Here is a 26428-nt window from a genome sequence, read left to right on the forward strand (position 1 = left end):
TACCACCTCAAATATTTTCTATTTCAATTTATGTAAATATCTCAGCACATCATGTTTTGCATTGAAATCTAATCCAACAGTGATCCATGCATGTTTCACCAAAACTTTTCAATCCATACACCGAAAAGTGGCGGAATAGTCGAGCGCGCTGTCTCTGTGACAGCGCTTGATTATGAATATCTTAGGCTGGGAACTAAAGAGGAAAATAAAATGACATATCACACTAAGATTTTTGATTCAATTTTACAATTCATTTACAAACATGTTAGAATACTTAAAAGTAACGAATGAATTATAAATAGAATTATTAAGTCGATTAGAGATTTCAATAATTAATAAGGAAATAAATAACTAAATTAATAAACTAAAATAAATATACAGATATTTAATGATCGGATGAATGACTGATTGAATGCGTGCATGAATAGATAGATGGATGGATGGATGAATGTACGGATGGACGCACGCACGAACGAACGAGCGAGCGAACGAACGATGGAACAAAGGAACAAAATAACGAACGAACGAACGAACTAAACAAAACGAACAAACGAACGAACAAACGAATGAATGAATAAGTTAATTGATAGATTAAAATATGACATCAATCAATCGAACAATCGATCAATCAATCCAAACTTAAATGAATACAAAACTAACATAAGTACACATTTCTAATTTGATGAATAAATATTAGTTTAATCATTTGATAATAGCATGACATTTAATCAGTACTATCATGTATACATGCATCAGTAAAGCCATAAAGTTGGTACAGATTGTTACTGATGTTGATAACGTTCTCACCCTTTATTTACATTGTCGTGCCTTTAAAATGTAAACTAAACTGAATAACAATAAACAATCTGTGGTGTAATACTAGTAACAGAACTGTTGCTAATGCCTCGTCAAGTGTTCCTGTTGGATTCACTTATCGTTTGTAATGGATATAATGTTTGGAAGGAGATCTTTGATTATTTTGGTAATTAGTTAACGATTACTTATATATATAAATGTACATTTTTCTTAAGATATTTAACACTCAATTGAGGAAAGTCCATGCCTAATAACCCAGTATTATAATATTGGTACAATTGAAAGCGTTTTACGGGTAAATGGTTTCCATCATGTTTTCTTTCTTTTTATTGAAAACGATACTTAGATTTATCAGCAATTTATTTTGCATCGTATTGGCTATTTTAATGTACATCATTATTATACTTATTACTATGATCACTAATAGATCCAGGAGGGGCGGGGGGGGGGGGCTTAACTCGTCCACGTTTACTTTTTCTAATAAAATACACCGATAGTGCACCATTTCGGACTAGAAATTTTATTGTAATCATGGGGAAATACTCCCAAACCATCACTGACACTGTTAACCCAAAATAGACCTCGGTTCCGAGTGAAGAGGCACGCAAGGCAAAAGGTTGCGCCTCTAATTTAGGCCATCTTGAACATCATATACGGGATCCGCCCTTGATGATATACAGTTGGTGGTTGAAGTAACTTTTTATAAGCCAAACAGCTTATTCATTGGTTCAATTGCTTGTCAAAATGTTGTCAGAACATAAATTACTAAACTATTTCTAGCCTTTTTTTAGCCAAATTCAATAACGTTCTTTAAGACTATGCTTTCTATGTATTCAGATGACTGCATAATGTAAAACTGTTTCTCTAATGTACCATACATGCCCTTTTACTCAACGGTGAATGTTCTGAATATTCCCATGACCTCGGAACACCTTTCTCAAGTTCCGCATATATCAACAAACCATCTTTGGCAAACACGGTACTTATTCCGTTATACTTCAGTTTTTTTATATTCATAACATAACGACACATAGCGTAGTAGTGCATCGGGGGTATCCGAAGATGTCAACAAACATGCAGCAGATGGAGCTGTGGACTGAAATATAGTATCTACCCAACCGACTCGCCATTTAGACAGTATCGAAATAAAACATTAATTTTGTGTTATTTGTGACCAAGATATTGATGCCACAATGGATCTTAACCTTGATGTACCCCATTACAGGGGACCATGCGCAATCTCGGCGCAAACGTTGATTAAACAACAGACATTGCATTCAAACAGATGAGCTTATTTCGATCTCTTTAGGCATCGGAAAGCAATTCAAGTAAACTGAAGTACCAGTATGATTTCTACAATGGGTGAGACACTGAGCTGCAAGGGACATTTTGTCCATGAAATAAAAGCACTTACTATTCAGGAAACGATGAAGATATCTGTTGCTGTTCCAGTCGACCAGTGTATAATTACAGGGAGAACCACTAGTGGCTATTGCAGTTTCTGTACGAATGTTGTATGTTCTTTCCGATGTACTGATTATAACCAAACACACGCAGGCACCAAGTGAGCCTAATTCAACCGTTCCTAGTCATACAGAACCTATTGAAGTTCAAGACCAGCCCAATTATGTTTTTACATCTGAGAGCCTCGGAATTCGAGAAATTCGGTCCACCTACCAACGCAATAGTAGTTATGTCAATTATTGACAGTCTGTTATCACCATTTCCTGTTTCAAATTTGCTACGAACCGTAGCAGGGTGATGAGAAGACATTCAAACTCATATAATGTTGAGTAGTTCAACAATACACAGACCAAAACGAAAAGTGGGTCTTTCGAAAATGGACGGAAGAACTTGAGCTATAACTCATTGGTAGAGCGCCCGCCTCGGGCGCGGAAGGCCCCTGGTTAATTTCACATACCGAAATACATGAAATACAAAATGATACCGTCTACTCCCTTGTCTGGCGCTCGGCATTAGATTGTAGTACCCGGAACTCTCAGTTATGGTAATCCATGACACAGTTCTCTCCCGTCTATCGGCGCTCTACACTGGTCACGTTAAAGCACCACTGATATTGGTATATTCGAAAAATTGCATTGGTATCGCATATATCATATTATATATCTCACTCTGTTTCTTGAACACTTCTCAGATATCTAGAATATACGATAAAGCAAACTTATTATGTTTCTCCGATCCAGTGGCTGGTGGCGCATGCGTCCTCTGTGTGGGGCCGAGGGACGGTGGAGGTGGGCTTGCTCAAGTTCCGGTACGAGAGTGACAAGGACTGTGACAACGTTTTTGGTCTGTTCAAATGCGACCCTTACTTCCGGGTGTGCATCGAGTCGGCCGTGGACAGGTAAGGCATTTATTATTGGTATTTGTGTATGCATGTTAACGCTGTGAAGTTGAGAAACACCGAACTGTTGGTGACATCCGACCTCGGACCAGACAAAATCTATGACCATGAACACATTTCTCCAAAGCCGATTCGTTACATTGTTACATGTACGTTTTTTTAATAATCTTAATTATCGCTGATGATGACAACCCTTACCATAAAGTTCCATCGACACAGTTTTGTAAAGTACCGTACGAGACAAACGTAAGATACTTTTCAGTTTGTTTCCTCACAAATTAAATTCTTTCATCGGCGGATCACTTCCACACTATCTCAGCTTACAAGTAGGGTATTGCCCTTGTACGTTTTTTTCTAAGGTTACTTTAGGTATTTGATTAGTATGATAAAACATTTTATGTCACGCTGGACTTAGGGAATCGCTCCTATATCATTATAGAAATACAACTTTAAAAACAGAATATATTTAAACAAGCAACATCTGTGGTATTTGTTTTACTGATACAACATTCCTCCGTCCGTATGTCCGTCCGTCAGTCCGTCCGTCCGTCCTCACATCGGATTCATACCTGACAAATTATGCAAATGGAATAAGTTCATGTTAGAAACGGGACAAGCGAGATCGATGTTCAAAGAAGCTAGCAAGTCTACGAATAATGGAAGACATTTCTTATGCATAGGTGAGAGTGGTCTAGGGGTAATAGTGTGAGTTTGATTCCCACATGGAGTTCTTTCTCATGGCCTCTGAAAAAGGGACACCGTACTGGTTTCTGCCCAGGAAACGGACTCGGACGTGATCTTAAAAACTATCAGCTTTCGTCGAGCTAAAATAAATTAGTATAAAATGATTTTTATGCACAGTTTGTAAGGGCATGTCTCCTCCATAGGGGTAGGAGACGTTTGGATGTTGTGAAGACCATCTGTCAGTCTGGGTGGATGGATCTCCAAATTTGTTCACGCCAAATCGCCAATTTTAATGAAACTTCACTGGAATGATAAGTACCAATCCTAGTTGTGCATAAAATCTGCATGGTATTTTTGCCATCTAAACATGTATGACCCTTCGATTATAAACATAAAATGCAAATAGAGAAAGGTTTGTCCACTTGAAATATCCATATCCGCTAGGTGGATTTTAATGAAAGTACAGAAATGAAAATACCAAGCTTAGTTGTGCATGTTTTGCTCGTTCTTCTTTCACATAGTTATGGCCGTTTGATGTTTTTACAGAAAGTGAACATTTATGTGTCGTCCAGAGCATGATCGCCTTGGCGCAATGACGCAATATTAATGTTAGAGGGAGTAATTAAGTCGCATAAAACGTTAACTGCCAGTCAGCCATCTTAAATGCGATTGGCTTGGGTTTTGTCATAACAAAGATCAAACTCCGCGCAGTGTTACTTCCCTTGCAGTACAGTAATCACTGCCTTCACAAATATCACGTGATGATAGATAAAACGGCACGTGATTGCAATTTACAAAATGGACGGAACGCCTTTAAAAGAAATTCCAGCAACATGTTTCATTTGTTTAGAAAATAACATTCGATTTGTTTTGGTTTTGCTTGCAATCCTGGTTCAAAACGTTCGATACATGTCTGAATAGCTAACAACACATCCATGTTGATATTGTAATTTGTAAATCCTACTTTCAATTTGAAAAAAGACCGAACATTTCCGAATGTTTTTTTTAATTGTTATTTTTTTATAAAACATATTATGCCTATCAACTGGCGTAAAGTAATTATTTAAGAAAGGATATAAGAATAAATATATATGATTAAAAAAATGCCATTAAAAGTTTTCATCCAATTTTGGATGAAAATCTTGTGGTGGCAGTGATTACTGTACTGCAAGGGAAGTAACACTGCGCGGAGTTTGAACAAAGATTGTCCGAACGAAATCTCCAAAACTGCTCTACGGATTTGAATGAAGCTTTGCAGGAATGATAAGTACTGAGCCTAGTTGTGATTCACCATTGGCATGTTATGCTCGGGTAATTGCCACAGAGCTAGTTATAGTAAGCCAAGCTGTTATAGTAGCCATATTGGATGTTAAAATAATTTTGTGAGGCGAACTATGTTTACAAATTTTCTTGTATCTTAATGATACTGCCCATTAAATAAAATGTCTTAAGCTGGTATGGTGCTTGAAATGATAGGAAGATCCAAATATATGACATCGCTGGAAATCCTTATATCGCCCACGGACAAAGATAAAACCCCTTTTTTAAATAATAAATTAAAATGCTTTTTTACTATAATTTGTTTTATTGAGTTGGGTGAAAAGGGCATGTTCCATGGGCACTTTGTAAAGCTTATTTCCGCAAAACACCACCAACCCGGGTAAGAAAGGAATTATCTTACACCCTCGGCCATGGTAGCTACTTTCAAATCGGGTTCAAGATGGCCGATCGATGGCCATTTTGGATTTTGCCTTAACTATTTGTTCGGATTTAGTTGAAAATCAATTACAATGTAGTTTTGTATTATCTCCCTTCTATCTATAGTCTGCCACTGTTTTTTCTCAACAACCACTGACCAGACATTACTATGAGTTCTGGTATTTGTGATAAGTTCCTGTACTGTTGGTATAATTAGTTACTCATTTAATAAGTATTCTAATGTAACTGTTACCTGACAGCTTTAAGTAAGCAGACTGGCATATAAATATATACTCTGGTCAAATAAAAACGAAACAGCAGCCAGCCGCTTGGTAAAGGAAACATATAAAGACATTATAGGCTGGGCGTTCATTCAAACAAGACATTTTTACAGTTCTGTGTGAAACATTATCACAACAAATTGCAGACTTTGTACGCTTCTATCATAACACACATCTCGCATTTTCAGATGCTCAGACACGAGAGTTACGACCTCGGCTGAGAGCAACAAGAATGACATTATGGACATCTTCAACCAGTCGTCCATTCGGCCCAATCCTGTCCTATTCAGGGTCACAGCCGTCAGGGTGAGATAGATCTACCATTGACCAGTAATGTTTCATGTTACCATTTAAATGATGTATTGACTTTTTTGTTTTACACCGATGCACCTCTAAATCATATAGAGATGCACCACTATATTGAGAGTCGCAACTCTCCCTCGGCTCTTCTCTCGGCTTAAAGCGACTTACACATGTATGCCTCAAATAACCCATCATACTATATGACTCTTCTAACCGCAATGCCTTCTCTAGTTTCCTTTTCTCGTGACGGTTGAGGTTTGGAACGACAACCCGTTCAATGACAAGTATATCGACAAAGTAAACGTCACGGTGGACCGCCGTGAGGCCGCCTCCCGGAACGGTCGCCACTTCTTGGGCGTGGATCATCAGGCCAGGTAACAAAGACGTTTGTAAATTAGGTATTAATATGACAATATGAAATGGCTTCTTCAATGTTTGTTTGAAAACCCTTACCAGTTGCTCTCCTCCCTTCTTACACCTCAGTCGAATTGTGGCCTATTTCGTTATAAGATGAACAGGTTGTTATTGTCATAATAATTACGGCCTGAAGAAGACATGCCCATTTGCAGACTTCGCCAAGACCTGGCCATTTCTATATCACGACAAGACCAACACCTGACCATTCCTATATAACGACAAGACCAACACCTGACCATTCCTATATCACGACAAGGCCAACACCTGACCATTCCTATATCACGACAAGGCCAACACCTGACCATTCCTATATCACGACAAGACCAACACCTGACCATTCCTATATAACGACAAGACCAACACCTGACCATTCCTATATCACGACAAGACCAACACCTGGGCATTCCTATATCACGACAAGACCAACACCTGACCATTCCTATATCACGACAAGACCAACACCTGACCATTCCTATATAACGACAAGACCAACACCTGGCCATTCCTATATAACGACAAGACCAACACCTGACCATTCCTATATCACGACAAGACCAACACCTGGGCATTCCTATATCACGACAAGACCAACACCTAACCATTCCTATATCACGACAAGACCAACACCTGGGCATTCCTATATCACGACAAGACCAACACCTAACCATTCCTATATCACGACAAGACCAACACCTGACCATTCCTATATAACGACAAGACCAACACCTGGCCATTCCTATATAACGACAAGACCAACACCTGACCATTCCTATATCACGACAAGACCAACACCTGGCCATTCCTATATCACGACAAGACCAACACCTGGCCATTCCTATATCACGACAAGACCAACAACTGGCCATTCCTATATCACGCCCTGACCAACACCTGACCATTCCTATATCACGACAAGACCAACACCTGACCATTCCTATATCACGACAAGGCCAACACCTGACCATTCCTACATCACGACAAGGCCAACACCCGACCATTCCTATATCACGACAAGACCAACACCTGACCATTCCTATATAACGACAAGGCCAACACCTGACCATTCCTATATCACGCCCTGACCAACACTTGGGCATTCCTATATCACGCCCTGACGAACACCTGACCATTCCTATATAACGACAAGACCAACACCTGACCATTCCTATATAACGACAAGGCCAACACCTGACCATTCCTATATCACGCCCTGACCAACACTTGGGCATTCCTATATCACGCCCTGACGAACACCTGACCATTCCTATATCACGACAAGACCAACACCTGGGCATTTCTATATCACGACAAGGCCAACACCCGACCATTCCTATATAACGACAAGACCAACACCTGGGCATTTCTATATCACGACAAGACCAACACCTGGGCATTCCTATATCACGACAAGACCAACACCTGGGCATTCCTATATAACGACAAGACCAACACCTGGGCATTTCTATATCACGACAAGACCAACACCTGGGCATTCCTATATCACGACAAGACCAACACCTGGGCATTCCTATATCACGACAAGACCAACACCTGGGCATTCCTATATCACGACAAGACCAACACCTGGGCATTCCTATATCACGCCCTGACCAACACCTGACCATTCCTATATCACGACAAGATCAACACCTGACCATTCCTATATCACGACAAGGCCAACACCTGACCATTCCTATATCACGACAAGGCCAACACCTGACCATTCCTACATCACGACAAGGCCAACACCCGACCATTCCTATATCACGACAAGACCAACACCTGGGCATTCCTATATCACGACAAGACCAACACCTGACCATTCCTATATAACGACAAGACCAACACCTGACCATTCCTACATCACGACAAGACCAACACCTGACCATTCCTATATAACGACAAGGCCAACACCTGACCATTCCTATATAACGACAAGGCCAACACCTGACCATTCCTATATAACGAAAAGGCCAACACCCGACCATTCCTACATCACGACAAGGCCAACACCCGACCATTCCTATATCACGACAAGGCCAACACCCGACCATTCCTATATCACGACAAGGCCAACACCCGACCATTCCTATATCACGACAAGGCCAACACCTGACCATTCCTATATCACGACAAGGCCAACACCCGACCATTCCTATATCACGACAAGGCCAACACCTGACCATTCCTATATCACGACAAGGCCAACACCTGACCATTCCTACATCACGACAAGGCCAACACCCGACCATTCCTATATAACGACAAGGCCAACACCTGACCATTCCTACATCACGACAAGGCCAACAACCGACCATTCCTATATCACGACAAGGCCAACACCTGACCATTCCTACATCACGACAAGACCAACACCTGGGCATTCCTGCATCACGACAAGGCCAACACCTGACCATTCATATATCACGACAAGACCAACACCCGACCATTCCTATATCACGACAAGACCAACACCTGGGCATTCCTATATCACGACAAGGCCAACACCTGACCATTCCTATATAACGACAAGACCAACACCTGACCATTCCTACATCACGACAAGGCCAACACCCGACCATTCCTATATAACGACAAGGCCAACACCTGACCATTCCTACATCACGACAAGGCCAACACCCGACCATTCCTATATCACGACAAGGCCAACACCTGACCATTCCTATATCACGCCCTGACCAACACCTGACCATTCCTACATCACGACAAGGCCAACACCCGACCATTCCTATATCACGACAAGACCAACACCTGGGCATTCCTATATCACGACAAGACCAACACCTGACCATTCCTATATAACGACAAGACCAACACCTGACCATTCCTACATCACGACAAGGCCAACACCCGACCATTCCTATATAACGACAAGGCCAACACCTGACCATTCCTACATCACGACAAGGCCAACACCCGACCATTCCTATATCACGACAAGGCCAACACCTGACCATTCCTATATCACGACAAGACCAACACCTGGGCATTCCTACATCACGACAAGGCCAACACCTGACCATTCCTATATCACGACAAGGCCAACACCCGACCATTCCTATATCACGACAAGACCAACACCTGGGCATTCCTATATCACGACAAGGCCAACACCTGACCATTCCTATATAACGACAAGACCAACACCTGACCATTCCTACATCACGATAAGGCCAACACCCGACCATTCCTATATAACGACAAGGCCAACACCTGACCATTCCTACATCACGACAAGGCCAACACCCGACCATTCCTATATCACGACAAGGCCAACACCTGACCATTCCTATATAACGACAAGACCAACACCTGACCATTCCTATATCACGACAAGACCAACACCTGACCATTCCTACATCACGACAAGGCCAACACCTGACCATTCCTATATAACGACAAGACCAACACCTGACCATTCCTATATCACGACAAGACCAACACCTGACCATTCCTACATCACGACAAGGCCAACACCTGACCATTCCTATATCACGACAAGGCCAACACCCGACCATTCCTATATCATGACAAGGCCAACACCCGACCATTCCTATATCACGACAAGACCAACACCTGACCATTCCTATATAACGACAAGACCAACACCTGACCATTCCTATATCACGACAAGGCCAACACCTGACCATTCCTATATCACGACAAGGCCAACACCTGACCATTCCTATATCACGACAAGGCCAACACCTGACCATTCCTATATCACGACAAGGCCAACACCTGACCATTCCTATATCACGACAAGGCCAACACCTGACCATTCCTATATCACGACAAGGCCAACACCTGACCATTCCTATATCACGACAAGGCCAACACCTGACCATTCCTATATCACGACAAGACCAACATCTGATCATTTCTATATCACGACAAGGCCAACACCTGATCATTCCTATATCACGACAAGGCCAACACCTGACCATTCCTATATCACGACAAGATCAACACCTGACCATTCCTATATCACGACAAGACCAACAGCTGACCATTTCTTTATTTCGATATCAACACGTCGTGATTATATTTTGATCACGAACAGACCAAGACGTGACCATTTCTAGAACAAATGTTTATATTCACAAAATTAAAACATTTTTTATATCACAAAAGGAATCCCAATTCATACACATTTGTGAATTTTGTGCTCGATATGGCAATTATCGGAGACTATTTTTTACATCATCATCGACGTTTGAAAAATGGCGCATGCCGGTCTGTCTTTCGGATGATCGTTCGATTAGTCGGGAGACTAAAGCTTGTCCCTTCAAAACTCCTTGGTTCACGGAACTATTTTCATGTATAGTTCACAAGTCGCGCAAATCTTCAAAAGTATGAAATGCCAAGGACATTTGATGCAAGATTTTTTGTGAAATTTGTGCTTGTCTTCATGTGGTTCTTGTACATAAACGTATACACCTAACCACTCGCCATCTATTTTGCAATAAGCGAGATTGTGACATAAATAGTCTACCAGTGTGAAATAAAACAGTCGATTGGACGTATGAACAAATGACAGACAGATATCCAAATATAAAAACGTACGAATGCATAAATTACCTGATGTTAATAACGGATACGATATTCCACTCGTCAAACATTTAAAAAAATGTTGTGCAGAATACAAAGGGTCTTTTTTTTAAGAATAAGCTTGAGTATGCGGCTCCCCCTGATGATATTATACATCTTTTTTACAAATCGATGTGGGTATACGTGAAAAAAATATTTTACCAACTGTGAAAACTGTTACTTGTGAATGTTGTGGTCTAATATAGCTATGGTTAAATCCTAATAATCGAGATGCTAAGCTGAGTCAGTAACCGGTGCAGCACAGTCTGATATTTTTCTCCGTGTGTTTTCTCCCTTATGTTGTTTTAGAACAATTTTGTAGTAGCCGACCGCCTGAGATCGACAAGAGGACCGCCCCCCCCCCCCCCAACACACACACACACAATCCCCGCCCCCCTAAAAACAAACAACAACAAAAAACAAAACAAAACTAAACAAGGCAACTGATCACAACAACAAACAAAAAACAACAACCCAATAACCGCAGTCGAATAGAAACAAGTAAACTCGTAATACCAATATGTGAGGGAAAATGTGCATATTGTACACCATAACTACGTTTACCCAAATCTCCGTAGATCTGTTAATCCTAATGGTCTCCGGGTGTATTTCTTCTGTTCTGATTGCAGTGTAGACCTGTACGTTGACGTGATTTGTGAAGTCGGAAGTTACGGGCCAGACTGCAGTGTCGTCTGCCATAACACGTCCTTCAGCTACTGCGACCACCAGGGTCGGAAACACTGCCTCTCTGGTACGTTCACAGTCCGAGTTCGTGTAAGTAAAACTTAAAGAAATAGTACAAACCACTGATGGCACCGTTGTATTATTATGACTGATCGGCTGACATTAAACGGACCGAGGCCGACTATGAGGCCGCTTTGTCAGGGGGTCTCAAATGGTCTATACAATTGGTATAGTATTCCACACTTTCGAGCTTGGAAATTAAACAGGAGTTTGTTTTTCAAAAGACATCATATTCTGTAAAACAGGCACATTTTAAATCAGACGACAATCTTGTTTAGATTGGTGCTTTTACGTTATACGTCTGGTAAAGTAAACTCGGTTTTATGTAAGAAGTGACTGGTGACTACTTTGTTTTATAAGGCCCGCTTAACTAGATGTTGACAACTATACAGTTTAAATGCCCACTTTCACTTATATAAGTATAGAAGAAACATAATTAAGTACAATTTAATTGAATATATAAAATATAATGATGATGCTATAATATGATAATGAACATCCCTTCTTTCATCATCGCCATCGGTGTAAAGAAGCAGAATAATAAAATATGCTTCGAAGCAGCAGACATTTTGTTCTTTATCGGAATACATGTTCATAGGTTTGATTCCACAATGTGTTCTCTTAGACTAGCTCATATTCAGTGATTCAAAATGGCGCCATTTCTCAACTCCGCGATGCTATATCAAACCTGCTGGCCTTATGATGAAACCACCAGATCAGATGTTGTCTACACAATCAACACATTTAGTTTTCCAAGGTATTGTTTTAAACGACACCAGCCGATGAATTCAACACTTAAATGGCGACTTCTTTCCCACATAATATAGATACAATATACCATGAAGCGGTTAATTTGAGATTATGGCGTGTTTTATTGCAGGATATTCTGGTGCTAACTGTACAATAAAGGCCACCACGCCTACGCCTTCCTCCAGCCATTCCGCCGCGTCAATAGAAGACACTACGACCACGACGTCACGACCAATGACGTCAAAATCAGTTATATCATCATCTGTTAACTCCAGTGTACAGGCGTTTTCTACTAGAGTGTTGCCATTTGCAAGTCACTCATCTAGTGATATAAGCATGACTTCAAACAAGATGGCGACCACTTCAACATTACATACAGAGACGTCAAGCAGAATAATGCCAACCCTCTCGAGCAGTATACAGTCTAATTTTGAAATGTCTTCAAGATCTGGAATGAACTACTCTAGTGGAACATTAACATTGGCAACATTGGCTACTCAATCGAGTCCTTCATCCAAATTAAAACCCTCACCATTCTTGCAATCAAGTATACATTCCAGGGAAGTGTCGAGCAGTTCAATGGCTTCATTATCAACATTGCCACCAGGTCAAATTTTCACACATTTATCTTCCAATATACAATTCACATTATCTATATCCACGAACAAACCTTCGAAACAGACACTCACACCATATTCGAGCAAGGAAATGGTGTCATCAACAAGTATATTAGTGACATCATCAATGCAATATCAGTTTCCGACGTCTACAACTTCAATGTCGCCATGGACAGCGGGTCACTCTGGTTCGATATCATTAGTACCAGCACAAACCACATCATCAGTGTCACAGCATACGCTGTCTGCTTCAAATGAAATATCCCCAACACCAGTCACACAATCATTCCAGTCAACTCAAACATCGTCGTCCATACACTCTATGTCAACAAAGCCAATACCAACACTCCAATCAACACCGACAACAAACTATCCACATATGTCGAAATCGTCAAAAGTACAGATTTCTTCCCGTACCAGCAAAGTTATTTCACTGACCTTGTCATTTACATCATTAACTGATGCTCCTTACGTGGTGAGCAATACTGTACAAACGTCTTCTTCGACTTTTTCACGTTCCATACCAAGTCTGACACCTCGGCCGTCGAACAAGTCAATATTAATATCAACAGCAACAATATCAAATTCAACACAAACAGAAGCCTTTACGTCTGGAGCGTCAACATCATCGTCGTTGACAACGTCAGAAAAGATAGTTACAAAAACGTCTTTGCTGATAATTCCAACATCAACAACATTTACTACCACTGTAACATTAACTGTTCCACCAACAACACCGACACCATCGTCACCAGTATCATCAGCATCGGTAGCCCCAATATCACTTAACACGACAACAGCATCGGTAGCCCCAATATCACTTAACACGACAACAGCATCGGTAGCCCCAATATCACTTAACACGACAACAGCATCGGTAACCCCAATATCACTTAACATGACAACAGCATCAGTAACCCCAATATCACTTATCACGACAACAGCATCGGTGGCCCCAATATCACTTTACACGACAACAGCATCGGTGGCCCCAATATCACTTAACACGAAAACAAAAACAACATCCAAAACAGGATTTACACTAACAAAAAGAACAACTTTAGCAATACCGAAGACTTCAAAATCAAAAGTAATGACCCATTCGTCCAAGGCAACAAAAAAGACAACAAAAGAGCACGCCAAGTCAAATAAACCCACTGCAAAACCAACGACCTCGGCTCTTATTAATAACACATCTCCTTCAAAACGGACGACAACTTCAAGAAAAACTTCAATAACACCCCAACAGAACGGAAGTAAACATCCTGTGTTTTCTGTAATTAGTTCCAAATCATCACCATCACCATCATCATCATCGTCATCATCATCATCATCATCATCATCATCATCATCATCATCATCATCAACAACAAGAAAAAGAAAAACAACAGCGAAGACAAATTCAACCAAAGCGGCATTAACAACAGCAAAAACAACTACTACTTCTCATGATATCAATATTTCACAATCAACGAAGAACACAGTAAACACTTCTTTGAATCCTGGAACTATAACCACCAGCTCTAACAAACCGCTGCCTACGACGATAACCAGGAGAAATAACCAAGGATCGACGACGTTCATAACACGTAAACGGCCACATACGTCGACCCAGGTGTCAGCACGCGGTGGGTCACCGACCGTGACATCAGGTTTAACGCCAACTGTCACAAAAGGTCTTGGGCCACTAGGGAAACAGACCTCTGAACCGTCTAATAAGGTATAGTACTAGTGGTTACGTAGTTCTATAATTATGTTATTCAATGTATTCATTCGAACAAAACTTAAGCAATTAAATCTTATTCTGCCTAGACGGTAGGGACAAGGCTGAATTTTACATTGATACGTTTATATCTTCTCTCTTATTCCGTAAGTATCAACAGAAACTTCAACTCCAAAGCTGTCCTGCTCGGTGTCAATGTAAAATGGTTTTATTTTAGTAAACAATCAGAGATTACGTTTAATCATTTCGATATACGATAGTGATCAGTTCAATTCTGTCTCATCGGATGGAAGCGTTTTCAATATTTTCTCGACACAAATATTTCTTAGAATGCTACGTAACACGCCAATATATAATATATGCAAGGGGTTAGGGGAAGGGCGTATAAACACAAGTTCGATTTCCATAGTGATACTCCAACGATTTAACGTTATTATTGAATAAATCTTAAAATTAAAGATCTCAAAAATTGTATTCGTTTTCAGTTCTATAGAAAGCCCAAAATAAATAGTCTAAAATGATCATGGATAATTATAATGAAAAGTAATCAATGTTGTTTCAGCCGAGCTCTCTGTCTGTTGTTCTGGGCGTAATTGCTGGCGTTATTGGTGTCGTGTTGCTAGTGACAACCGTGATTCTTATCAGAAAGAGGTAATCATTGGTTATTGTTTTTCTTAACACATATAATTATTTCTCTTGTTTATATGGTGAAAAGGAGAACTTCTTTAAATTGTTTCCAGACGAATCATACGAAATTATCGATATGTATAATTGCCTATTTAAAATCTTTATACGATATATTTAAAATAAAGAAAGACCATAAGGCATTAAGCTCGATTGTTTGTTGACAGTCCATTGTTTTGATGTCGAGATACTGTTCACATTCTGTGTTAATTCTTCTTCGTAAATGTTTCTCCACAATGCACCACAACAGTATGCTTGGTCGGATATCCCCAACACAGACTGAACAACGAAATGTGTCTCGTTGGCGCCGAAGATGCCCTTATAACGAAACAGCGACGTTATATTTTATCCTCTGTTGTTTTTTCCAGACGACCTTCGCAGCAAGTAATATTTGACGACGACGTGTTGGCGGACGATGGGAAGATGAGCGGCAGTGTGGCGGCTGGCGGCAGCCTGCACCTCCGTCTCGATCACCTGACAGACGGAGAACAACATGTGCGCGGGGTGGATAATCCGGCCTACGGAACTATGCACGGCGAGTCCCAGTCCTGAGAATGGGTCGATAATTTCTGATATGGACAAACTGCTGAAGTATCTGTGGTATTTAAAGGCTGTGTTGTGAACGAGGAAACACTCAAGTTCGCTGTTTCCATGAATTTATAATATAGAAAACTTTTCAATATGAATACCTAGGTTGAACAGATCGAATTTGAGGTTTGTGTTGTCAAGGTCACTTTACAAAGAAACATGGTGGTCGCTGAAGAGGACGAATTGCAATAAATGTTTCAATTTAGGAAGAGTTTCTTGAGTTTCTCATGATGACCTTCGTTAGATACACATTTTCGTGCCAAAGTTTGTGAATGCAAAGACAAAATAATAATTTAATATTCAATAAATATTGTTGTGCGATGTAAGCATATATTTATATGAACTTTTCTGGTTATTATGATACTGTTATAAAATTAATGTATGTCAGTGTTGTGTTTCGATAGGATACAACTGCGGAAAAACATATTTGATCCCTATTCACGAAAGTGGTGAGTATAAATAAATTCCCTGAATATTTATCAATCTAGCTATTTTTTTTTATGGCGTGAGCTTTCATAGTCGAGTCGCTCATCTCAGTTCATTAATTGATCGTACACAAGTGTACATTCTCTGACATGTTCATTTTTCTTTCTCTAAAATCAGGGATTGCCGAGTTTCATATTGGTGACGCGTTCTCGAATGACATCTGCATGTCTCCGTATTCGCGTCTACTCTCCGTTAGCTTCCGTGAAAAATCGAGCAATGGGAGATTCTTGACACGGCGATTTTCAACAACCACTAGTATGAAGTCGACATAACGAGAAAGGGAGTTTCATGAACAACAAAACGTAACGGTCGTTTGTTTAAAAAAGAGATAAATCCTGGCAAAGTTTCATTAAGGTTGGCCAGAATCTTTAACATATACAGAACTCTCAAATTGAATGATTGTCGAACATTTGATCTTATGACCTACATTTCTATCACACATTGCCCCAAATCTAACTTTAACTCCATGTATTTTTCATAAAAATAACACATGAAACACATTTCATATTCTGTTTATCGGTTGATTGAATACTAAAATGCTGAAATCTTTTATGAATCACAGCATAAACATAACACTTTTAATGTAGTTTGCTTTCTTTAAATGGTTACGCCACACCCGGTTAGATGACATCATAATTTTGAAATGAATTTAAAATGGCGTCATTGTATGCCTAAATAACGTATAACTCATGTTCATGAAACCAAGAACAAAATATCTCATTTTCCTCATGACGATAACGTTGGTAGTTGGGGATTCAAATAATCAACTACATAGTAGTTAGATGTTGATGTTGATATTAGCTACTCGGCCATTTCCAGTTGTTGTTTTTTGCGGTTATCCAAATACCAACCAGTAGTTGCTATAATCCACCACAGGCATCTGAATCATTGTTTGTCACTAAAATATTGTTTAAAACCATTTTGGGTAAATACAATGAGATAAACAACACATCTGAAGATATTTAGTGTCTTTGATATACAAAAAAGAAACAAGGTATGTAACTCAAACTTACCCGATTTCACGGTAGAGTCCAGTTTTATGTAATTTTCTCAACCAACATATAAACAATCCATTTTTAAATAAGTGACATGGAAAGAAGAGTCAATTACCTTTAAAATGGTGTGCGATATGTTGGTATAACTATATTGTCTTTAGACAAACAAGCATAATTCAATGTCCAATTCTCATGTTTTTCTTTAGTCGGAAAGAGTACAGCAAATTCAGATCGTCAATTTTCCCCGTGTAAACAGTACTAAAACAGACCTATTGAAGTTATTTTATGCTTCAGTGTACAGATAAATTAATTCCATTCCATAGTATCACGAAAAGACTAACATCACAATGTTAGAAACAACTGTATCAGTCTTTAAACTAAATCCTCTTTAAATTTCGTAGGCACCCGGCCATTTTACCGACAAGCGCCCAGATGATGTCATTGACATGTACATTTAACATCTTTGTACCGGCTTGAATGTGAGCCACACATTCTTGGATGGGTCAAATACTCTTCTTTGGAGGTTGATCAGAAACATCTGAGCGCTGTCAGGAAAATGTCCGCCTCAAACAAAATTTTAAAGTGGATTTAATTTGAAGACTGATACGGTTCTTTCTTAAACTGTGATGTTAGTCTTTTCGTGATACTATGGAATGGAATTAATTTATCTGTACACTGAAGCATAAAATAACTTTAATAGGTCTGTGTTCAGTACTGTTTACACGGGGAAAATTGACGATCTGAATTTGCTGTACTCTTTCCGACTAAAGAAAAACATGAGAATTGGACATTGAATTATGCTTGTTTGTCTAAAGACAATATAGTTATACCAACATATCGCACACCATTTTAAAGGTAATTGACTCTTCTTTCCATGTCACTTATTTAAAAATGGATTGTTTATATGTTGGTTGAGAAAATTACATAAAACTGGACTCTACCGTGAAATCGGGTAAGTTTGAGTTACATACCTTGTTTCTTTTTTGTATATCAAAGACACTAAATATCTTCAGATGTGTTGTTTATCTCATTGTATGTACCCAAAATGGTTTTAAACAATATTTTAGTGACAAACAATGATTCAGATGCCTGTGTAATCCACTACCTTCAAAGCGAATGCGCACTATTGAAAGCGACTGTGACGTTGACTAACGGTCTTTTCAAAATTCAACCGCCAAACGATATGTACAAGCATTGCTCTTATTATTGATTTGCTTGATTTAATCGATTGAAGTATGTAGTTTTGTTGTTTTTATGGGAAACCTTTGAAAATCGGTTAATTATTGAGACACGTGTTTTATTGTAAGCAAAATGTTACTATGTAGGATTATTTTCTTTCCTGTGGATGAAGCATCCTAATTAAGTGTTCGTACTTGGACACGAGAATGTGTTTTGAAGAATCGTTGACCTAGATTTCGACCGTATAAGTTATGTTACAAGATAAATTTTGATACAAAGCATCAACGACGTCGCGAATGTTTTTGAAACCTGACTAAAGGGAAGCAGATGCAGTTCACCAGCATACCAAGTTTGATGTACATAGAAGCAAGCATTCTCCAGTTTTTGAACAAAATCGGATGTTTAGCTCAATTTCACCACGACTATGCCTTTTGACCAGCTGACGTCAAATAAGTAAGGGTGCTGGTCATGTTTGAGTAACCTCTACCAAATTCGAGGTCACTAATCTAAGCGTTTTTCAATTATTGATAGGAAACTGTGTATTTTCAGTTTACGCTCACAACGACATCAAAAGAAATTGAGTCCATCTGCTGGTCATGACCAACCTGCTTACAAAGTTTGAGGTCCTTGGGCCAAAGTGTTCTTAGAGATATTGACCGGAAACCGATTTTCAGCTTAAGCACCAATTTGACTTTTGAGCCACTGATCTCAGAATTAATATGGTTCATCTGCTGTTCATGACCAATCATACTACTATGTTTGAGGTCCCTGGGCCAAAGCGCTCTTCAGATATTGGTAGCATAGGCGGATCCAGGGGGGGGGGGCGGACCCGGCGCGCGCCCCTCCCCTAAAATTTTCCAAGTATATGTATAAATTATTAATATCGTTCCATCATCGTATTATGACGTATTCAGTAGAATGTGTTAGCGTTTGGCTATCCTCCGTTTTTACGGCTATACGCAGGAAGTAAAACGCCGTTCAATCGGACACATGCGTAGTTTTGTAGTGAATATCGGACGGCTGAAATACATGCGGGAATATAGGACACAACAGTTATTTTAATAAAATATGTTCTGATTTTATTCGACATTGTGTTGAATGTATTAACCCTGAGAAGTCAGTGAAACAGACGTTTGCTCGTCTGTTTCACTTTTCGGATCGTTCGTCATAATGACTAAATACAATGTACAGAATAGCACCCAGCAGATTACGTTCTGTGCAAACAATATTTTTTTTATTTGTCTTCACATTTCTATGACTTTGGAAGTATTTAAAAGTTTATTACTATAAGCGACTGTCTTACGCTAAGCAAATCTGTTACAAAGATTGATATGGCGGGAGTGTCAAACAGCTTTGAATCATATCAGGCGCCGAGTAGCTTGTCATCTTATATGGATCCAAGCTGTTTCCATATTAATTATATCATCAGCCGGAAAGGAGTTAATATTTCACCTTCTCTGAATATATTCGCAGAAGTCAGTATAAAGCGACTTAAAACAATAAACTAGAAATGAATGGCAGTAAATTTAGAATAAGATCAGACGCTGCTTTGGATGTACGGCTATATGATCTGACTCTGCACTGTTAACAACTCAAAATAACCACATGCCGTCTACATTGATAAGTTAAGACCCTGCTCAGATCAGACGACACGTAACGTAGAATACTTAATCGGACAAAAACATTGTCCTACTGTAGTACAATGCTAACATCATCATCATCATCCTCATTAATGTTCGCAGTTCAAGCTTTGTAAAAACAGTGTAAACTATGGAACGCCGGGGCGCAATGCTTCTTGCGAAATGCGAAATACTTCATGCTTTTTGCATAATGCTTAATGTTTTTTGCAAAACGCTTAATGCTTTATGCGAAATGCTTTTTGCGAATTGCTCAATGCGAAATTCTTTTTGCGAAATGCGAAAAGCTTCAATTCAATATTTTTACCGTTGTTAGCATAAATTGAGCAGAATCATTTTGTATAAAATGAAAAAAGGAACACATTAATTTGAAAAATACTTTTATCTGCATGTAATAGAGGTGAAAAATAATACGTTTGTTGTGTCTATTCATTAGAATAACATATATAAATACACCAATACAATATAATATTCAGAAACGGTAAAGTAAAGAGGTGTCCTAGAGAAAATATGCCAGAAAGTCAGTTAGATTGCGAATAGAAAGATGTGCAACTCTGTATATTGCTGTAAACGCGTTAGGTTAGAAAGAGTATCGTTTCTTCCACCGTATAATAATATTTCTGAAGCAGTATCAGTAGCCTATGTCTTACATCCCCTTCACTGCCGGGAGCAGTTCGGAACGTGCACAATATTTCGTCCGATTCAATTTGATTGTGTTATGCCATATGCGAAATGCTTTTTGGGAAATGATTTTTGTGCAAAATGCGAGATGCTAAATGCTTTTAAAATGCTTCATGCGAAATGCGAGATGCGAAGGAAATCCGTTATTCAGGAGGTGTTACTATATTTAGATTTCACATAGCACGAGCTTCCGTAATTCCGTACCCGGGCATTCGATTGGTCGAAAATGAAACTATTGTTCTATATATAGCATTTGCATAACGCATTTCGCAAGAAGCATTGAGCCCCGGCGTTCCATAGTAAACACATGCAATAGTTTAAGAGCTTGAGGCCGTCGCGAAGGCCTCCGACCCTCTGAATTACCATGAAAACACATGGGGGCCTTAGCGGCCAACAGAAGTCAATTTCAGAAGTTACGCCCCCCCCCCCCCCCCTAACTGAGAAACCTGGACCGCCACTGGATAGGATCCGTTAAGTCGGACGGACGGACGATCGGACGGGCGATAAGATAACTGTATGCCATTCTTTGGGGCATAAAAATCCCAGGTGCTGTATTACTCACAATTATAAAGTTGTAGTTTATAGTTATGAGTTTGACACAAGCTTTGTATGAATAAGGAAATTTCTATACATTTCTTGTTTATAATGGGTATGCTGATTAAAAACAGTTGGTATTTATGAAAAATCTTCAGTCGTTTCATAACTTAAGTCGATTTCCTAAAACGTTCATGGTTAAATTAAGAAAAATAACCCATAAAATTATGTATATTACTTAATAATAATGCAAATTAAGTATTTTAGTTATTATTAAGTTATTATATTATATGGCCAGAGAAATACTTAACCTAAGAAAATAACTTAAGTTTGGAAATGACTTAAGATGTTTTAATGAAGTATATCATGAAGTCAAAAGCAAATTTGAGAAAGAAATTGTTAAAAAAATATCTATCTAACTGGGAGTGTTAAAACTAAGACACTGACAGCTTTCGGCTTTGAAGGCCATTTTCAATAGCGTTACTAACGAGGTTCAGCGTTTCGTTATTGCATGATTTGGTGATTGACGTTATCACGTGATATTATCAATGTATTGTCAAAATATCATGTTAATATTATGTAGTAAAGTCCTTGTGGCCTAGTGGTTACCTCTCCGCCTTTCTATTTTTTTCTTGGTAGTGCCTGGGTTCGCAGCAAAATATTTGTGTATACTTGAATTGTATATTCTGTAAGTTTAATATTATAGAGTGAAACATTGAACAATAAGTGTTTTCAGATGTATTACCGGGGAAAAAACATGTTAGGTCCAAAAACTTGAGCGAGTCCTTTTCATATAGCAAAAGTGTCTTAAAAATGGTTAAAAAAAGGGATGGCACATTGAGCTGGTATTAAATGTATACCTTTACTAGGTAGCTTATATCGATATCTACTGTATGATTTTGTACGCGTGATCACGGTAAATATAAATAGAAAGACGACTTAACTTAGGGTGACGTGCAACCGGTTTGAAATAAAGAACAAGAATAAAGATAACTATATAGATTAATAGTGTATTTTTGTTTGATTTTGCGGTCCATGTTAAGGTCACTGTTGCTGAAAACAGAGACATGATTTCCGCCTAATAGTTTTACTAATGGATGATGTATTCTAAATTAAAGTTAGTACATTGTGAGCATGTCTGCCATATCATTATATTTAGAACACAACCTACATTTACAGCCAGTGGAATTGCAGACAATAAATCATTAAGTACTAGGCTTAATAAAAAAGTTAAGAATTACAATTTTCTCGGGTGTTTAAAGGTTCGCCTACTGCCACTCATCCGATACACTATCTCTCAATATTTTTAACAATCTTTTTCATGGCGTCCGATTGTATGGTTGAATCGCGATACTCATGCATTGATTGGTCTTATATAATTAGACATTTTCGGACAAATTCAATATTTGTTTTACCTAATAACAGGGTTTCTAAAGCTGACTCATTTTGGCGTCACGTCCGAGAACAATCTCATTAAAATCATATCGTGACGTTCACTTCATTTCATTATGTTATGTACGTAGCGTAACGTCGTGAAGCGTGTATTGGGGATCTGATTTTAATGAGATTGGTCCGAGAACGACCTCCGCAAGCGTACACAAGTGTACTCTGCTCGGGTTTTCATGGAAGCGAACGGAGCACAGACGCGCACACGGAATTATTGAATAGCATCAATGTGATTACGCTTTTGCTCTTTGGTTTGGCGCTTGACATTTGTTTTGCGAAACATCCATGCTGACTGCGCACACGGAGTCATGGAAAACCGGCATAAACACGTGCCACACAGTGGCAGTAAGTAAACGTAATCAAACGAATCATAGAAAAATATAGCATAGACTAAAATGACCCAAATGCAGAAATAATAAGAACGGCACACACTACAAGGGGAGATGTATATGTAGGAGTCGCTGAGGAATACCCTTGTTCCGCCATATCATGCACGTAGTCAATGTAGTCGTAATTCAGTGTGGTAAGGGTCCCAATGGATAGGTCAGCAGCCATCTTATTTCTCTTGATGGCTTGGTTTCCGCCTATTTTGCCAGTTTGTATTCCGTTTGAGGGCAACGGTTCTCGGATATCCGTGACAACTAGGGATGTAAACTGCGTAACAAAATTCTGTTCCTTTGAAACTTTAACAAGGAAACGTTCCGCCTCATTCTTAACGCGAGAATCGTTCGGCAACGCCTCGTATTTCTGAATGAGTTCTTTGAGTTTCTTATATTGAACAAGTCTTTGTATAAATGCGGCGTCTATACCTGTGGTTAAAATGGAGGGTACAGCAGTAAAGGCGACCCGGTCTGTCATCCCAAGGGCATCCACGCGCGGGATGATGATGGACCCCGGCTTCGTCCATCCTCCCACGATCAGTTCACTACCACAGTCATACTGCAGGAAGGATGTTTGTGTGAGGTTCTCAAAGGGAACTTTCGTGTCACCATTTCCTTTGATTAAAAACTCAAATTTCAGGTTTTTGTAAGAAGGGTTAGCAATTGATTCATATGAAAACAGTATTGCATTTCTCGAACACTCATTTGCTATTTCGTTTATTCTTACAAAGGAACCGTTATTTTCGTTTGCTAGTCGTCTTAAGAAATAAACGTCGGCCATCTGCCCGAATGCAATACTTAATATCGTTGTTTTGCAACATTTTCCATCTTCTTTATTATGTTTGTGTACGTTCGCTAAAATGTCATCAGTACCAGTCACCCCATCCGTTGCTGATCCGTCAGTAAGGAGGAAGATAGTTTGACCGTAATTTTCTTCCACTGAAGGTTCCGTTTCGGATTCAAACTCTTCAATGGCAGCCTCTAAGGCAGAATTGATATTAGTACCCCCAGCAGCACGTAATTTGTTTGATAAATGCCGCTTCGCTTCAGCTTTGCTGTTATCCGTTGCTTGTACAAAAGAAGGCTTCCACATCGCGTTACGACTGCTAAAAAGGATTATATTGAAGAAGTCGTATGTCCGAAGCCTGTTCACGATATCTATCATCGCTGACCTGACCTGAGCAATAGGGTTGCCGTCCATGGAACCACTTACATCAATAACGAACATAATTTTCTTTCCCATAATTTTGGTTTCCTCACAAGTGGTCGAGAACATATGTGCGAATTCGCCTCCATCGGTGATGTAAACGTTTCCACCTTCATTTTTTTGATCGAGTTCGTACTCAATAAGGAATGTTTTGGAGAAGCCTGATAGGTCTTGGCCGGCTTCTGGTCGCCATGAAATCTTCTTGGTATGGACACCATGGACAGACAATGTGTTACTTACGGGTGTTAGTATGGCGTTTTTTGTCGGTGGTTGGTAGTTGAAGGTTTTAAACCCTTCCCTCTCCTGAACTTCGTTGGTGACGACAAGATTTGACACAGCTTTGTCGGTGTCGATAAATAGTCGCTGAATGTATTTATGGGCACGTTTCTCAATCGCCTCCTGGTATTGTAACACGAAAATTACCGTTGACCTGGCTGCTAAACTAATTTCAATGTTAAAAGCGTCACGGTCAAATTCATCGGACAGCGACTGTTGACTAACCAGCCCAGCAGTGGAACCCTTGGAAACAGCATCACTAAAGATCTTCGATGCATCTTCATTGGCCTCTATTTCAGCTACAATTGTTCTATTTGACAAGTTGATGACGAAACTGGTTATGAATGCTGATTTCGGTATTCGAACGTCAAACGTTGCTTGTTCCGTTGACGATAACGTATTTTCCATCTCGCACGTGATAGTGACGTTGGCAAAGCGGAAAGCCGTTTTCGAATTAACCGTCAATTCCCGAATTACCACAGCTTGATTATCCATTCTAGTGCGACCCGCCGCTACGGCTTGTTGTATACAAACAATGGAGAATGATATCGCAAAAGCGTTCAGAACTGCGCTGAAGTTCATTTCTCTCTGATGATTGCTTCCTTTATTCCGAGCCAATACTAATACTCTCTGAAGAGTTTGATCTTTTATACTAATAGAGGTTTCCTATATCGGGTCAGTTCGTGTAACGATGGCAATGGTAACAGGATTAGTCTTTAAAGAGACACTCTTCACAGACGACATTGATGGAATATTTACGAATGCAATGAAAGTTTCACTGCACAGAAAACATGATAATTATTATCCTATACATTGGGTCCGTTCAGATTTTCGCATTTTTTTTCCAAGGAATTAAGTCTTCTAAATGAAGAAATAGCAATATTCTTATCCAGGCTTTTTTGAGCAATGTATTCACTAGTATGACTTTATAATTCAACTGAACGTTATGGTGAGCTTCATGAGCAAAAATATGCGTATATCGTCATCATATTTAGTTTCAGTAATGACCGTTTGTTTTGAAAAAAGATACATCTGGCCAAGCTTCATAAAGGATATTTGACCTATATAAAACACTCAATAACTGTTGACCATTTGATCTTATGACCGAGATTTTTATTCATATTACCCTAAACATAACTTCATCTACATGTAGCTTTTGTAGGGAAACCAAGTTTGACGAAGACTGTCTAAAAATGTGGCCTATTGTGTGTTAACAATCGGGCTTCTTTATCTGACCTACTGACTTTTTGACCAGATATGTCCAATACTCAACACTAAAATATCATAGAGAAATGCATTCAAATATCTGACCAAGTTTCATGAAGACTG

At 39.3% G+C, this 26428-nt stretch overlaps 2 protein-coding genes across 2 annotated transcripts; one reads left to right on the forward strand and one right to left on the reverse strand.

Moving 5' to 3' along the window:
- Window positions 1-806: 806 nt before the first annotated feature.
- LOC128205695 (mucin-5AC-like) lies at window positions 807-16665 on the forward strand. The gene is made up of 8 exons (XM_052907550.1): window positions 807-982; window positions 3021-3178; window positions 6030-6147; window positions 6376-6518; window positions 11802-11923; window positions 12797-15003; window positions 15569-15657; window positions 16059-16665. Exons 1-8 carry the CDS (start codon window positions 944-946, stop codon window positions 16240-16242), a joined length of 3060 nt encoding a protein of 1019 aa, XP_052763510.1. The 5' UTR covers window positions 807-943; the 3' UTR covers window positions 16243-16665.
- Window positions 16666-23626: 6961 nt separating this feature from the next.
- LOC128216688 (inter-alpha-trypsin inhibitor heavy chain H3-like) lies at window positions 23627-25594 on the reverse strand. Its single transcript, XM_052923336.1, has one exon. It carries the CDS (start codon window positions 25592-25594, stop codon window positions 23627-23629), a length of 1968 nt encoding a protein of 655 aa, XP_052779296.1.
- Between the last annotated feature and the right edge of the window lie 834 nt (window positions 25595-26428).

This window comes from Mya arenaria, chromosome 2, assembly GCF_026914265.1.
Source record: "Mya arenaria isolate MELC-2E11 chromosome 2, ASM2691426v1".
In the NCBI taxonomy this organism is placed as follows: Eukaryota; Metazoa; Mollusca; class Bivalvia; order Myida; family Myidae; genus Mya; species Mya arenaria.

Excerpts from the sequence above, each read along its gene's own strand:
- LOC128205695 (XM_052907550.1), top strand. The coding sequence starts at position 944 with ATGGATATAATGTTTGGAAGGAGATCTTTGATTATTTTG. Across the intron at positions 6,148-6,375 it reads TCAGGGTCACAGCCGTCAGG|TTTCCTTTTCTCGTGACGGT; the intron begins GTGAGATAGATC and ends TGCCTTCTCTAG. Across the intron at positions 6,519-11,801 it reads GGCGTGGATCATCAGGCCAG|TGTAGACCTGTACGTTGACG; the intron begins GTAACAAAGACG and ends TTCTGATTGCAG.
- LOC128216688 (XM_052923336.1), bottom strand. The coding sequence starts at position 25,594 with ATGGATAATCAAGCTGTGGTAATTCGGGAATTGACGGTTAATTCGAAA.